This window comes from Rhinatrema bivittatum, chromosome 1 (assembly GCF_901001135.1).
Source record: "Rhinatrema bivittatum chromosome 1, aRhiBiv1.1, whole genome shotgun sequence".
In the NCBI taxonomy this organism is placed as follows: domain Eukaryota; kingdom Metazoa; phylum Chordata; class Amphibia; order Gymnophiona; family Rhinatrematidae; genus Rhinatrema; species Rhinatrema bivittatum.
The window spans coordinates 789,723,576-789,739,238 of record NC_042615.1 but is presented as its reverse complement, the minus strand read 5'-3'; the positions used below and the strand labels follow the sequence as shown (position 1 = coordinate 789,739,238).

General features: G+C 45.6%; 1 protein-coding gene across 1 annotated transcript in view; it reads right to left on the bottom strand.

The window, feature by feature from the left end:
* The window catches only part of EPG5 (ectopic P-granules autophagy protein 5 homolog), a 335,394-nt gene that overhangs the window by 253,511 nt on the left and 66,220 nt on the right, over positions 1 to 15,663 (bottom strand). The window contains exons 11-12 of the mRNA XM_029580866.1: positions 8,900 to 9,057; positions 2,255 to 2,409 (exon numbers count right to left, since the gene is read on the bottom strand). Of these exons, the coding sequence (XP_029436726.1) occupies positions 2,255 to 2,409; positions 8,900 to 9,057 (313 nt within the window). The remainder of the gene's footprint in view (positions 1 to 2,254; positions 2,410 to 8,899; positions 9,058 to 15,663) is intronic.

Below are 15,663 nucleotides of genomic sequence, written 5' to 3'. Positions count from 1 at the left end.
AAGCATACTTCCCCAGTTTCCATAATGTTGCAACATTCTGTATAGCCACTGGTCAGGATTCTGGTGCCTTAGGCTTTTCATTGGGTTCACAGCACCAGTCCCAGCATGACCTAGCTAGAATTTGCCAAAACTCTCCAGTCTTGGTTGTGTAGAGAAATTAGAGCTGTGCCTAGGCCTTGTCCTCAGCACTATATATCCTTGTGAAGCAGCTTTTCCTGAACCTCCCCAGGTACTGGCTAGAAAACTTCTAGTTAGCATTACCTGTATGAATCCTTGTTATTTTATCTGTTACTGTTTGTAAATTAGATCTTTTTTTTCCATTTGCTGTTCTTGCAATTTGTTAACTCTGTCTTTTGACTGACTGATGATCCCAGTATTTTTTTTTTAATTTATTTTTTACTAATTTATACAACATCATGACATACACTATCACTAACATTTCGGATAACTACTGCCATATACATAACATTATTATTCAGTCTCTACCTTTAGACATAGTAAAGTTTACAACCTTAGGTATCCTATTACCAGGAAATCTTACAGATATTGCTTCCCTACATTCTAAATCGATAACTAGACTCTCTACTTGTTCCCCAATATCCTTTTTGCTTCCAGAAAAGCTCTCAAATTGTCTGGTTCAAAATATGCATGACTATTATTTTCATATCAAATTAAACATTTACATGGATATCTAATCAACATTTGGACTCCCAACTGTTCAGCCAAAGTTTTCATTTCAAGGAACTGCTTTCGTCTAACTCCCAGTATTTTTTCTGCAAGTGCATTTCTAGAAACTGTGTGACCCTTGGGTTGTGAGGGTCTCAGTTTCCCTAGAAACCACCAGGAGATAGCTTGCGGGTGTGTTGATTGTAAGCTATCTCCTGGTGCTTAGCAGGAACCCAGGGAGTAAAACAGCTTGCATTCATTTGAAAATCCAAATAAGGGAGAGTTTTGGTTATGGATCAAGTGTGAGAAGTCATGAAAAGTTTAAACTTCCAGAGGTGGTGCGTTAAAATGCTGAAATTTTACAATAAAACCTTTTCAATTTTGGCACAAGTTTCTAATACTGCAGGTTAACTGAATGGACCAGTCTGCAACTAAAACTCGAAAGGAAATGTCTTCACAGATCCAGTGGGTCACCCGAGAAAACACTAAGAACCTAGAGGAGGAAGCAGATGGTAAGATGGCAAAGTCAAAGAAAGTAATTGCAGTGATCATGAAAGAAATGACTATTGCAGGAGTTGCCAACTCCAGTCCTCAAGAGCCACAAATATGACAGGTTTCCAGGATATCCACAATGAATATGCATGAGAGAGATTTGCATACAATGGAGGCAGTGCATGCAAATCTCTCATATGCATATTCGTTGTAGATATCCTGAAAACCTGGCCCGTTTGTGGCTCTCAAGGATCAGATTTGGCCATCCCTGGACTAGTGAAAATCCAAAATTATCGTCCCCTGACCTAAACCTGACCTCTGGGACTACCTCTTTTCAGTTTGTCTAAAACAATCGGGCTGATTCAGTAAAGGCCACTCGCCTGGGCGCGCGATACAGTATTTAAATTAGGCCCAGCGGTAGAAACGGGCAAAAGGAGGCGCTAGGGACACTAGCGCGTCTCTAGCGCCTCCTTTTTGACAGGAGTGGTGGCTGTCAGTGGGTTTGACAGCCGACACTCAATTTTGCCGGCATCAGTTCTCGAGCCCGCTGATAGCCACGGGCTCAGAAACCGGACGCCGGCAGAATTGAGCATCTGGTTTTCAACCCAACAGCCGTCAGCAGACTTCAAATTTTTTTTTTTTCTTTACATTTTTTAGCCTTCGGGATCTCCGACTTAATATCGCCATGATATCGCACTTTCCCGGTGCCCGAAGAAGTTAGCGCCTACCTTTGGGTAGGCTCTAATTTCTGAAAGTAAAATGTGCGGCTTGGCTGCACATTTTACTTACTGAATCGCGCGTGAATACCTAATAGGGCCATCAACATGTATTTGCATGTTGAGGGCGCTATTAAGTTCAGCGGGTTAGACGCGCATTTTCCGCCCCTTACTGAATAAAGGGTAAGGGAAAACACGCGTCCAATCAAGGGTTAACGGTGCGCTCCGTATCGCTCTGTATCGGCCTGATATGTATAGCAACAGAATTTTCAAACAGGGAAATCTACCCAGGTAAATGCTTTGAAAATTATCCTCTAAATGAACTAAGAACCGATGTGCAAGAATTGAAGACTGATTATTCTGAATGCACATGTACTTACTTGGTATATTTCTAGCACTATATCTTTTACAAAGTCTTCATCCACACCTCTCTGTTTAGTTTGAGCCATCTGAGCAAAGGTAGTAAGAAGACAAATCCCTTCTGAGCTGTTCATGGTCAAGAGATACTTCTCAAATCGATCTCTGTGCTCAGGGTCTACAAAAACATATCCAGAGCAATCAATGCACAATTAAGATATCTTTTGACTCAGGAGTATAATGCAGACAGTTTTCCGTAACCCAGTCAATTAGTATAGCATATTAAATATTCCACTCTCCTGGTTGGCCAGGGCTGGGGATGCTGTGTAGAGTGTTCACAGCTCCTGGCAAGGAGGTGGGGGAGTTCCAGTACTCATGCAATGGTGCCCCCTAGAGGCTGGAGTTAAAGCACATGTTTGCAGGGTTCTGGAAAGAGTCCTGATGATTGGCTCTGTGCCAAGGACTGTCGCTGAAGTTATTGGACAGTTCAGGGGTGGGGGGGGGGGGGGTGGAAAGAGAGAGAAATAAATAGGGGAAAACATTCTTGAATAGCTACAAATGAAGGCTCATTGTGCCAGATCCAAGCCCTGGTTCCACTTGAGCTGCATGGCTCAAAGAAGCAGGAGGAGACTACCAGGTAGAAAAAAAAAAAACAAAACAAAAAAAAACAGAGAGACCAGAATATTAAAAGAAAAGAAATGGCATCTAATGATAGATCACAATAGCCAAATACTCTGCAGCAGATGTCTACTGCCCGTGGCATGGCTCTCAAGTCCAGGAAACTTTTATACTAAGAAGAAAATACCAGATTGATATAAAACTTCATTACATTTACACGGAGGGAAATACATCAGAATTTGTATACAATTAATTTCTCAATGTAAAAATAAAAATTCATCTCACGCATGAAACTAAACTATATTTCATATACAACAGTAAAACATGATGCTATTTTCTGAAAGTTTCTGAAGACTTATTTTGTAAAAATAATTAAAATATAAACAAAAATAATGCCAACACTGGTTCATCCAAACATTGCAATGTTAACTTGCCACAAGGTGGCACTGCACAAAATGTGACTTTAGATCATTCTATTTAAGTGAAGCAAGTCCTGTTTCATATTCCCTCAACCCTATATTTTGTATTCAACAAAAGACGATACTAATACGGTAATAAAATTAATTAATTAATTAATTTAATGAATTTATTGGAAAATTTAAGTTTCAGCCTCCTAGAAGCTTCAAAAGACGACTGCAAACCAATGCTCCTTGCACTCAAAATAAAGGCAAAGCTTTTAAAAATACAGAGCTGCAAACTTATTCCTGAAGCCATCTAGTACAACTGAAGTTAAAATGAACTTACTCACGTAGGAGTGGATACTCAAAAGGGGTTATATGGCCAACTTCAGTACTTACCGGGACAAATCTAGGGTTTTAGATATCCCACCCTCCTAACTGGTGAAGTTTTAGCTGGGTAAGTCATTATCCAACTACAAGTTAGCTGGATAAATTTAAAAAAAAAAAAAAAAGAGGCAGGGTGGGGCATTCCAAGGGAATGTTCAAAATGTATCTGGCTAGCACAGATATTCTGGTCAGAAAAATTGCAGGTCTAAAGTTAGCTGGGTAAGTGAAAAAATAAACCTTGCAGGCCAGCCGTGGCCTTATCACGCCCTCTATCCTCCAAAATAAAACATAAAAATAAAATAAATAACAATAAGAACAAACACAACATGTCATAGGCTGTGCAGCCTGATCTCTCTCACCCTCTTCTCCAGCTGGTCAGCTGTCAGTGAAGGAATCAATTCTGCTTCCAGTGATGTGATTAAATGAACATCTAAGTGCACTTGTCAGCTATACCGGCACATAGCTATTCACCTTGCAGAAGGTAAGAGCCTTGCTTCCTCCCACTGGGGTACAGGGAGTCTTTTGGAGGTTTGGGAGGAGTGGTGCCCACTTTTCTTTTTTTTTTTTTAAAGGGGAAGAGGGTGTCATTTTTTTCCCCAAATATTCAGTAAATCAGGGAGTAGCAAAGCCACCCAGGTAACTTTATCCAGGTATCCTTAGCTGAGTACATTTGGTGAAAGAGAAGTTTACCGAAATATTCAGCTCAAGATATCCAATACTACCCGGTCTCATTGCTCTTCTCTCCTCTTCCTCCACTGAGTGAGAGGCAGACATTCTTCCACTGCTGCTGTTGCCCCCCCGGGGTATCAGAACGTACAAATCCGGCCGGATGGGAAGGGCAGCAGAGTTCTCTGAAGCAGGCAACTGCACCATGGCCTTTTCTGCTTCCTGCACCCGCGACCCGGAAGAACTGATGTGTAGCAGGGGCGTGCAGGGAAGAAAAGGTCATGCTGCACTGAAAAGTAGCAGCAGTGGCAACAGCATCAGCCCAAGCAGCAGCGCAGGCCTGGAGCAAAATTAGAAGCAGCCAGCAATCAACAAGGGAGACAGCAGCGTTAGCCCTCACGGTCAATGTAATTCTTCTTTCTTGGGCTGTGGAGGAGGCTGATGCAGCTACCATTTGTGCTCCGGGGGAGGGAGGAAGTGGGAGTGAGAAACAGGTAGCCAGCCAGTGTATAAGTGAGAGAGCGAGAGAGGGCATTGTGTATGATTGAGAGAGACTGGTCAGGGAGGTGACGCGAGTGTGTGAGAAACACTGGTCAAAGAGATGAAGTGTTTGTGCGTGTGTGAGTGTGTGAGTGTGCGCGTGACACAGAGACTGTTTGTGGTCACTAAGGAAGAGGACCGTGAGGACAGCTTCAACAGCTACTGCTGCTTCTGGTGTGTGCTACTAGCCTGCAGGGGAAAGGAGTAGGAGAGCTGCTAGGGAGGGTAGGTAAAGGTGACTTTTTAAGTTCATTTTTCTTGATTGATTGCCATTTTATTTATTGGTATTATGTGATGTGTCTTCTGTTTTGAAATATTTTATTGGTGTTTGGAGAATTTTTAATAATCTTTAAGAGTTTTTAATTTTTAGATGCTATTTATTTAAAAATGTATATATTGTGCTTATAACAATAGAATGCATGGTGGAGGAGAGTGGGGGCAGGGGCTGTTCATCAGCTATTTTGAAACATTTATTAGTATAGTTTTACAATTATTTTGTGTGGGGATCTATAGTAGCTTGGTTTGTACTGTTTTCCCGAATACGAGGTGTACTGGTGTTTAGGGTCTGGTTTAATATTTGTAGTGTTGCCTTTTCATAGATACGGTTGTTACTGTTGGAGTGCAAGCCATAATGCAGGTATAACTTTGTGTGGATTAGTTTGTGTGTGTTATTGCAGTTCTTGGTACTATGTTAGGTGCTATATTTCTGTTTCCATTTCTCCAGTTTTGTACTGCATGCAGAGTGACTTTTTTGGGTTTCCATTACAGTTTCTGTCTCCATATTTGTAATCTGTGGTCTTTCTGTACTTGGTGAAAGTCAGTTCTGTTTGTGTGACTGAGGTGAGGTATTTAAGTAGCATGGCTAGTTAAATTTCTCAACTTATTTGTTGTGTTTTCTCAATAGGACATGCATTGGTGATGAACTGCTGTTTGTTTTATAAATAGGGCCTTTGCACCTAGTAATAGAGGGAGCTTGTGTTGCTGTTATTGAGATAACACTAGAATATCCTTTTTGTATGATGAGTTGTATGGGGAATGTTCTAGTTCTGCTTTATACCCATTGTTGAGGGTTTGGAGGGGGTGGGGTTTCATGTGGAGGCAAAGTGTACATTTATATTTAGCCTTGTGACTGTCATGTGTTCAATGTGTCACACAAGTAAGAACCACCTATTACAGTGCTTCCCAACCCTGTCCTGGGGACCCCTCAGCCAGTCAGGTTTTCAGGATATCCACAATGAATATGCATGAGAGAAAATTTGCATGCACTGCCTCCATAACTTGCAAATTTTCTCTCATGCACATTCATTGTGGATATCCTGAAAACCCGACTGGCTGGGGGGTCCCCAGGACAGGGTTGGGAACCACTGATCTATCAGGTTCTGACAGAAAAAAGGTCGAGAACCACTAGTCTAAACTGATATCTTCACTGGATTAGAATATTTTCCTTAACCAGCAAGCAAACTTACATCAGACAACAATATTGCCTTCTTAGTAGAAATGCTAATGGACTTCAACAACATTTCCACAAGAGATTTCAAGTACCCCTTCATTTTTAACATCTGCCTCTCAATTTCCAAGCCATTATTTTGAGATGGCATAAATCTGGGTGAAGAATAGGTCCTAGTGTTAAAATGTGCTCCAACAATGGTGAATACAATCCGTATCCGGAACCATGGTCTTCTTGGTCAGAAGACAGTAAGGATGTGCGTTCGGGAGAAACGAAACAGGAAATGACAACAAATGTCCTATTTCATTTCAGGTCGTTTTCAAAATGAAACAATTTAAATTCCAACAAAATTTCAATGAAAAATAATTTTGATTTGAAAATCTAATAATCACGGCACAAATGCATGACAAAAATAATCACGCCACAGTACGGGGCCGCCATCGCTTAAAGGTCTCAGGGCCCTAAAAATAGCAACCCTCCCAAAGGAAAAAAAAAAAAACACTGGGGGGGCGGGGGATCTTAGGAGAACCCCATCTAGGCCCTCCACCACCTTCCGAGATGGCCCTGGCCCTCCAAAAAGGGCAAGATCAGTTCAACAACATTTTAAAAAATGGTGTCAACAGGCCCGGAGCTAGGGGCACTCCAGGCCTCCATGGACGACCAAAGACTACTTTTAAATGTATGGGAGAGTTAGGGGGATCTGCCTGCTCCCCCCCAGACCCCCAAGGTCATTTTTTTTTTGTGTTGGTGGATGGAGAGGTGGGGGTTGAGAACATTAGACGCCAGGGATACTAATTAGGAGGGTTGGGAAGGGATAGGAATATTGGAGGAGGAGGTGCCACTTTTCTGAAATTAGAGGGAGGGGTGGGGGAAGGGGCAGCCCATCGTTGCATCATTTCCTAAGATTTTATTTTGTTGTTTTGGGGCCAGGGCTGCCTCAGTAGGCAGCGCAGGGTGTGGGCAGGGTGCCAAGGTGTTTTTTTCTATTTTGGGTGGAGGGTGTTTTTCAGGCACCTTGGCACTTTAATTTTCCCATGGGCCCATAAAATAACAGGGCTGACCTTTTCCAAGTCAGCCACATTTTGGATTGCCTATATATAAGCTGCTTTGCATGCATTAAGCAATTTTATGCATGCAAATGTATGCAAAGCAGTTTATTTCCATAGATGTAAGAAATCTTCAGGTATATCTTGTGATAGTGTCATGATATAGCAATAGTGCCGTTATCTGGCGACACTGCGCAATAAACAAGATTTAACGCACATTACATGCTGTTTGACTCACAATATTGCCTTATGGTTTAGTAAATCCAGGCCTTAGAATTGTAAGCCCTCTAGGGATAGGGAAATATCTACAGTACGTGAATGTAATCTGCTTTGAAGGACCAAAATGAGGAATATAGATAAAATAAATAAATAAAACTACCTGTAGCCAGATAATTTTAAACCTAACCTATTATCTTTTGAATATCAGAAGGTTTAAAGTTATCCAGCAAACAAGGCAGATTACTATAGACCTGCTCTCAGGCACATCTAGAGATAGCTGAATAACTGAAAGTGCGTTATGACATTTTCACATGCGATAATACATTATTGCATGCGAAAAATGCTGTACCACACAGTGCAAATGCAAATTTTTGGGGTGGGCAGGATTGGGGGAAGAGTAATGGGCAGGAATTAGTAAAATTAGGGGCCATATTGACAGTTTTAACTGCAGAAATTACACCTTTTTCCGTAGTGTTAAGCTGTGCAATATGTGCGAAAAGGCCATAACGCAATTCGCGATACATTTTTGGAATTGCATTTTGGCCATTTCTGGGCTTGGAGAGGGAGGGAGGAGGAAGAGGGAGAGAGAGCGCGCCTCGGGAGAGCCTCACTGTGTGCACCTATTTATATCTCTATAGGAGGGCCACCTGACAGGTCGAGGTGAAGCATTAGTGGTGGTTTAGGGGTCAGTTTTGAATATAGAGTAATACGTACAAACAGCACAGTACACCTTTGTGAAGAATTGATGTCATCTGGAGTGAGGAAAGTCTCAAATACATGAAATTTTGTACCATGTTCTCTCACCCTAGCGAAGTGCAAAGCTAGCGCACCATGCGATAATACCTATGTGAAGTGGTAAGTTTACCAATTTCCATAAACACACCCCTTTTTGGATAATGCATGCGTTATCGGTGTATCTAGGCCTTAATTGGCTAACTACAAATATCAGTTAAACAGATAAGTTATTTGCCTAACTTGTCCCTACCACGGAATGCCCCCAACATGCTCCTTTCTCATTTGGCTAAATCTTAGCCAGATAATGACTTATTGGCTAACTTTTAGCTGAATAAGCAAGGTGGGGTGCCAGATAATTTGTGAGTTTTCCAGCCTAATGGCTTTGAAAATGGACCTGTGACAAAATGCAAAACAACATGTGCTACAAAATTACCAGAAAACGTGCAATTTGTTTGCAAGATGGTGGGAGTATTTATAAATCACAAACTAACATTTTTAGGAAAAGGAGGACCACAGGCCTAGCAAAGGATAGGTACCTGATTTATTTCTAGCATTTGTCTTCTAACATAGGCTTTTCTTACTCAAAATTAGTGGAATTAACCCCAATAATACCTTTGAGTTTGTGCCTGCACTCATCGGGGTCCATAGTGGAACTCAGCTTTTCCAGATGTTCACTTTCAGCATGGTGCATGATGAAGAACAGTTTCCACAGCATGTTGGTTGATAAGGTTCCATAAGGCATTTCGGACATAAAGAGCCAAATGCCCAACCTGTTTGTATACCAACCAAAATAAAATCAGTTTGTCACCCTTAAACTTCAATCTCACTTCAAAAATGACTGCAAGAAAAGGCAGGGGCCAGAAGGATATATAAATGGTACCAATTTAGCTTTTGATAATGGCCTGCACATAGTGCAAATGAATATCAATTCAGAAGAGACTTGGATTGCCTATGTACCAATTACTGGAACTAGAGAGAGCCCTCAGCTAAGTTGTTTTCTAAACCAGATTTGTTACAGATATCCATTCTGTTCTTAAGAACCATTTGCCTACCCACGTACTGGTACAAACTTATAAATCAACACCAACCCCAACACACACACACCAACACCAACCCCAACACACACACCCCAACACAAACACACGTTACTTGCGGGTTTAGAAGAATATATATAAGAAAATTATTCATTACCTGCTAATTGTCGTTCCTGTAGTACCAAGGATCAGTCCAGACAGTGGGTTATCTCCCCCTTCCAGCAGATGGAGTCAAATAGAAATTTAAAGGATGCTTCCTTGTAAGGTAGTGCACCCTCTACTAATCCTCAGTATGGAGTATATCAAAGCAAAGAGGAAAATCAGGATGGATCAAGAATAGAATTAAGTAGCAAATAACAGTGTGCAAAGGGCACAAAACAGTGTCAAACAACAAACTTGCAGAATGAACCATTAACCAGCCAAAGGAAAAAGGCACTGAAGAACAATTTGAGCAGAGAGGCAATCCCAAACCCAATAAACAGAGGGCGTCTGGACTGATCCTTGGTACTACAGGAACGAAAATGAGCAGGTAACGAATAATTTTCTTTTCCCTGTACGTACCAGGATCAGTCCAGACAGTGGGATGTACCAAAGCTTCCCTACATAGGGTGGGCCCCGGAAAGCCCTGCTCGAATGACCCTAGAGCCAAAGGAGCCAAAAGTAGACGACTGTATGTGTAGACGATAATGACGAGCAAAGGTGTGTAATGATTTCCAAGTTGCTGCTCGACAAATCTCCTGGAATGAGACTGATTGCATCTCCGCCCAGGAAGCAGCCTGAGCTCGAAGAGAATGGGCCTCGACACCCGCCGGAGGTTGTCGACCCGCTCCAATGTAGGCCACCGAGATCGCCTCCTTCAGCCAGCAAGCAATGGTAGTTTTCGACGCCTTGGTCCCCTTCTTCGGATCATGCCGGAGAAGAAAAAGATGGTCCGACAAGCGAAAATCATTAGTAACTTCCAGATAACAAATGAGGATACGCTTGACATCTAGCTTACATAGATCCGCCGATGAGTCCGCTGAGAAGGACAGAAGCTCTACTGTCTGATTCAAGTGGAACTCGGAATCCACCTTGGGTAGAAAAGCAGGCACAATGTGCAAAGAAACTCCCGAATCCGTAAAACGAATGTAAGGCTCTCTACACGAGAGTGCTTGAAGCTCCGAGATTCTGCAGGCAGAACAGATAGCTACCAGGAAAACCATCGAGAGTGATATCCTTGAGGGTCGTGGAACGCACGAGTTCAAAGGGTGGTCCTACCAAGATTCGGAGAAAGAGATTGAGACTCCACGAAGGATAAAGATCGTGGACCGGGGGTTTCACGTGCTTCACCCCCCTGAGGAATCAGATGATATCCAGGTGAGAGGAGAGGGAAGTTCCCTCTCGTTGATGAAGTAGAGAGCCTAGGGCAAAGACTTGCACTCTCAGTGAGTTGAAGGCCAGACCCTTGTCCAGTCCCTGTTGAAGAAAAGATAGGATCTGAGCCACCGAGGCAGTCCGTTGCGACACAGGTAAGGAGGCACACCAGTTCTCAAATACCCTGATATAGGAGATGGAGGTAGACGTCTTTCTAGCCTTGAGGAGGGTCGAGATAACGGCCTCTGGGTATCCACGCTGTCTCAGCTGGCGCCTCTCAAAAGCCAGGCCACTAGACCAAAGCGATCGGCCAGGGCGAAAGATACCGGACCTTGATGCAGCAAGCATGGAAGGTGACACAGACGAAGAGGTCCGTCCACTGCGAGGTTGATCAAGTCTGCAAACCACGGACGACTGGGCCATTCCGGCGCCACCAGCATTACCAGAATCTGGTGGGACTCTATTCTCCAGAGCACCTTGCCCACCAGAGGCCAAGGGAGAAACACGCAGAGGAGAACGTGACGGGGCCAGGGGAGGACTAAGGCATCCACTCCCTCTGCGCCGTACTCTCTTCTGCGACTGAAGAACCGAGCTGCCTTGGCATTCCGGGAGGTTGCCATTAGATCCAGATAGGGGGTCCTCCATCTGTGGAACAAGAGATTCACCACCTCCTCTGAGAGTTTCCACTCTCCGGGATCTAGATGTTGACGACTGAGAAAGTCGGCTTGAACGTTGTCTACGCCTGCGATGTGGGAAGCTGCTAGGCGGGAGAGATGAATCTCCGCCCACGCCATCAACCTGTCTGTCTCCCGAGAGTCATGCCGGCTCCTCGTGCCCCCTTGGCGATTGATGTAGGCCACAGTGGTCGCACTGTCAGAGTATTTGGACTGCGCGATGATGGACGAGAGGTAGGAAGCATTTCAATGCCAGACGCACTGCTCTGGTCTCCAAGCGATTGATCGGCCAAGTTGCTTGGGACGGCGTCCACTTCCCTTGCACAGAACTCTTCTGATACACCGCTCCCCAGCCAGTGAGACTGGCGTCCATCATGATGATTACCCATTTCGGGATGTCCAAAGGGACACCCTGGAGAAGATGAGACAGGTTGAACTACCACGAGAGACTGTCCTTGGCTCCCTGCGGGAGAGGAAGGATGGCTTGGAAGTCCCGAGACACCGGCTTCCAGTGGGAGAGCAAGGCGCGCTCTAAGGGACACATATGTGCAAACGCCAAGGGGACCAGATTGATGCTGGAAGCCATGGATCCCAGGACCTGGAGGTAATCCCACGCCGCAGGAAGCGAGAGACCGATGAATCGCTGTATCTGAGCTATGAGTGTATGAGCCCTGTCCGGGGGCAGAGACACCTTGCCCAGCGCTGTGTCAAAATGCACCCCCAGGAAGTCCAGAGACTGACAGAGAAAGGCTGCTCTTGGCGAAGTTGACCACCCAACCGAGGGAGTGACGAAGCGTCAACACCTTGTCGACCGCCCGGTGGCACTGGGCTGAGGACTCTGCCCGAATGAGCCAGTCGTCCAGTTATGGGTACACCAAGACTCCCTCCCTCTGGAGAGTGGCAGCTACTACTATCATAACCTTCGTGAAGGTTCGAGGAGCAGTCGCAAGACCAAAGGGTAGAGCCTGGAACTGGAAATGCTGTCCCAGAATCTTGAATCGCAGAAAACGCTGATGCGCTTGGAGGATGGGAATGTGTAGATAAGCTTCCATCAGATCCAGGGAGGCCAAAAATTCTCCGGAGTGTACCACCGCTATCACAGAGCGCAAGTTTCCATCCGAAAGTGGGGAATCTTGAGGGCCCTGTTGACCATCTTGAGATCCAAGATCGGGTGAAAGGAACCTTCCTTCTTGGAGACTACGAAGTATACCCAATAATGTCCCCGGCCTACTTCCAGGGGGGGACCGGACAAATCGCACCGAGAGCCAGAAGCCTGTCAAGTGTCTACCAGACTATGAGTTGTTTCTGGACTGGGCCACATGGAGAGAAGAGGAACCTGTCTCTTAGCAGCCGAGCAAATTCTAACGCATAGCCATATCTTAGAATATCCAGGACCCACTGATCTGACGTGATGTTGACCCACTCCTCGTAGAAAAGGGAGAGACGTCCCCCTATCCTGGGGATCGGGGAGTGGGCCGGCATAGCTTCATTGTGAAGACTTGGAGGACGTCCCCTGGGCCGGACCAGAACGGGGCTGTCTTTGGGCATGAAAAGACTGAGTCCAGGATTGAGATCAAGAGGACAGTTGACGAGGAGCTGCAGTCCTTGCCTGGCGGAAACAACGTTGATTCCTGAATCGGCTTCCATTGAAATTAAAAGACATAGAAGAACAAGGGCGATCCTCTGGCAGTTTGTGTACCTTATTCTCTCCGAGGGACTTGATAATCTGGTCCAGATCCTCCCCAAATAGTAGCTTGCCCTTGAAGGCTAGGGATCCCAGCTGTGACTTGGAAGAAGAATCCGCAGACCAGTTGCGAAGCCAGAGGAGGCGTCTAGCCGAGACTACAGAAACCATAGATCTGGCCAATACTCTCAGAATGTCTTTATAGTGTCATTGTATTTGTTGAAATGTGAACCGAAGTGATTAGTAACTTTGTTACCTGATCTGCGGTATATAAAACTGTTAAATAAAATAAATAAATATAGAGGATCTGCTGCATATGCTATGACGGCCTCCAGGTGGTCTGCCTGAAGTGCTTCCTCAAGAGGCAACTCCTGGGAGCTGAGCAGCTGTTGAAGCCAGCGGAGGCCTGCACACTGAGCGAAGAAACTACAATTGGCCGCCCGGACCCGCAGGGCGGACACCTCGAAAACTCTCTTAAGATAAACTTCCAGCTTTCGATCTTGAAGATCTCGCAAGGCTGCACCACCCATTACTGGAATGGTAGTTCTTTTCGTCACCGCTGAGACTGCAGAATCTACTTTGGGAACCTTAAGAAGCTCCAGGAAATCATCCGGGAGAGGATATAGCTTATCCATGGCTCTGCCGACCTTGAGGGAGGTCTCCAGAAAACCCCATTCCCTGGATAACAGTTGAAGGAACGTGGGATGGGAAGGAAAGGACCTACACGGCGGACGTAGACTAGCCAGAAGGGGGTCCCCTTTCTTCACTGGTGGATTAGGCTCAGGCGGGTCCTGAGGGGCCTCAATGTCCAATTCCTGTAGGTTATGTGGAATGAGGGGGTCCAGTTCATCCCTTTGGAAGATCCGCAGGACTCTAGGATCATCCCCTTCCAATTGAGCCATAGTTGAAGGTTCATCCGGATCCAGGTCCTGCTGAGGGACACACACCCCCCCCCCCCCCCCGCAGAGGGGTGTACCAAACGGACCCTCGGAGCGCTTGACGTGGTCGGAGGTACCCCTGGTCCCGGGACCACTGACCCTTGGGCACTCCCCATGGTCTGGGCATTTCCCAAGACCTCAGTGGAATCAGCCATTCTGGATACCTTAGGAGGAGGAGGAGGTCCCGCCAAAAATTCCTAGTGCTGGCCCATTCTGGCCAGGTAAGCATTGTGAAGCAGAACAAAATCCGTGGAAAACGGAGGTGGCCCCGATGGAGGAAGAGTTGGAAGATCCCCTGACGGAGGAAAAGGCTCCAGAGGTGGAACGGGTGTCAAAACCGGCAGCTTAGATGAAAAAGGAGCGTCCTGCTATTCTCCTGTTAGCACCGGAGCAGCCGAGTCTGGAGACAAAATGGCTGCCGTTCCCGCGGTCAGCGGGATCGGGACCGGCCCCTGAGCGTCGAGGTGCGCCAGAAGACGAGAACCAGAGCGGCCCGGCGGTTGAGTGGGTCCCTCCCCACCAGGGAGGCAAGCTGTGCAAATCCCCTCGCGGGAGAGCCTCGACCCAGGCTCCCCACAAGCGCAGCACCTGGACGAACGAGGCATGGGGAACCCCGACGGAGCCGCGAGGGAACCAGCTGTTCTTAACGCGAGAAACAGCCAAGATTTAAAGCTGCGGGAAATGGGAAAAACCTCTGCTTCAGCCTGTTCTTCCTCACGCTCACCAGGTTCGTGGCTGTAAGAAGCGGGTAATAGCCTCCGCTTCAGTCCTGCTCTCTCTCTATCCCTCAGCGACCCACAGATAGAGGCACAGAGGAATAACGCCTCTCTGTGCCGGCTGCCCCGAGGAAAACGGCATCTCAGGGGCAGCGGGTCGGATAGCAGCCACAGGGGGAGAGGTCGGCACCACCGACTTGCACTCCGGAGAGAGGAAGAGAGGAAATAGCCTGTCAAAAGGAAATAAAAACAAACTTACCCCCACAACAGAGATGGGAGGGGTGGGGAGAGCTGCAAATAGTACTGCCTGCAAGCTATAGAATGCTCCCACTAAAACAGGAGCGGAGGCTACAGGAAAGCTCTCCAAATAATTCCCTCAGAAAATTCAAAAAAAAAATTTTTTTTAATTAGACTTGATCCATCCAAAAGAAAGGAAAGCGGAGGAAAATAGAGAAAATTCCTAAAATAGCTTTCCAGTCATCTCAGTGGGGAACGTAAGTCACCACTGTCATCTGCTGGAGTCAAGAGAATACTGAGGATTAGTAGAGGATGCACTACCTTATAAGGAAGCATCCTTCAAAGGTCTAATTGACTCCATCTGATGGAAGAGGGAGCTAACCCACTGTCTGGACTGATCCTGGTACGTACAGGGAAATGCCAGTTTAGTGTTAGAGAGAAACACTTGTGCAAACCAGAGATGGTGTTGCTATTTTGTTGTTAAATTGGTGAGTTAAGCAATAAAGCGGGCACCTCAGAATACCAAAAGACTGAACATGATTATTATTTGCCATGGGCCTTTACCTTAACTCTCAAGATGCTGACCTCACTGACTTTTGATTTAAATGAATTCAGGGTAACCACCTTGAGGAGAAATTTAGCATAAAGGTTTTCAAAACTACTCTTGTTACAAAAGAACTGAAAATAAGGAGAGTATGACCAGGACTTGCAGTTCTCTTACTCTTTGACCAGAAGTAACT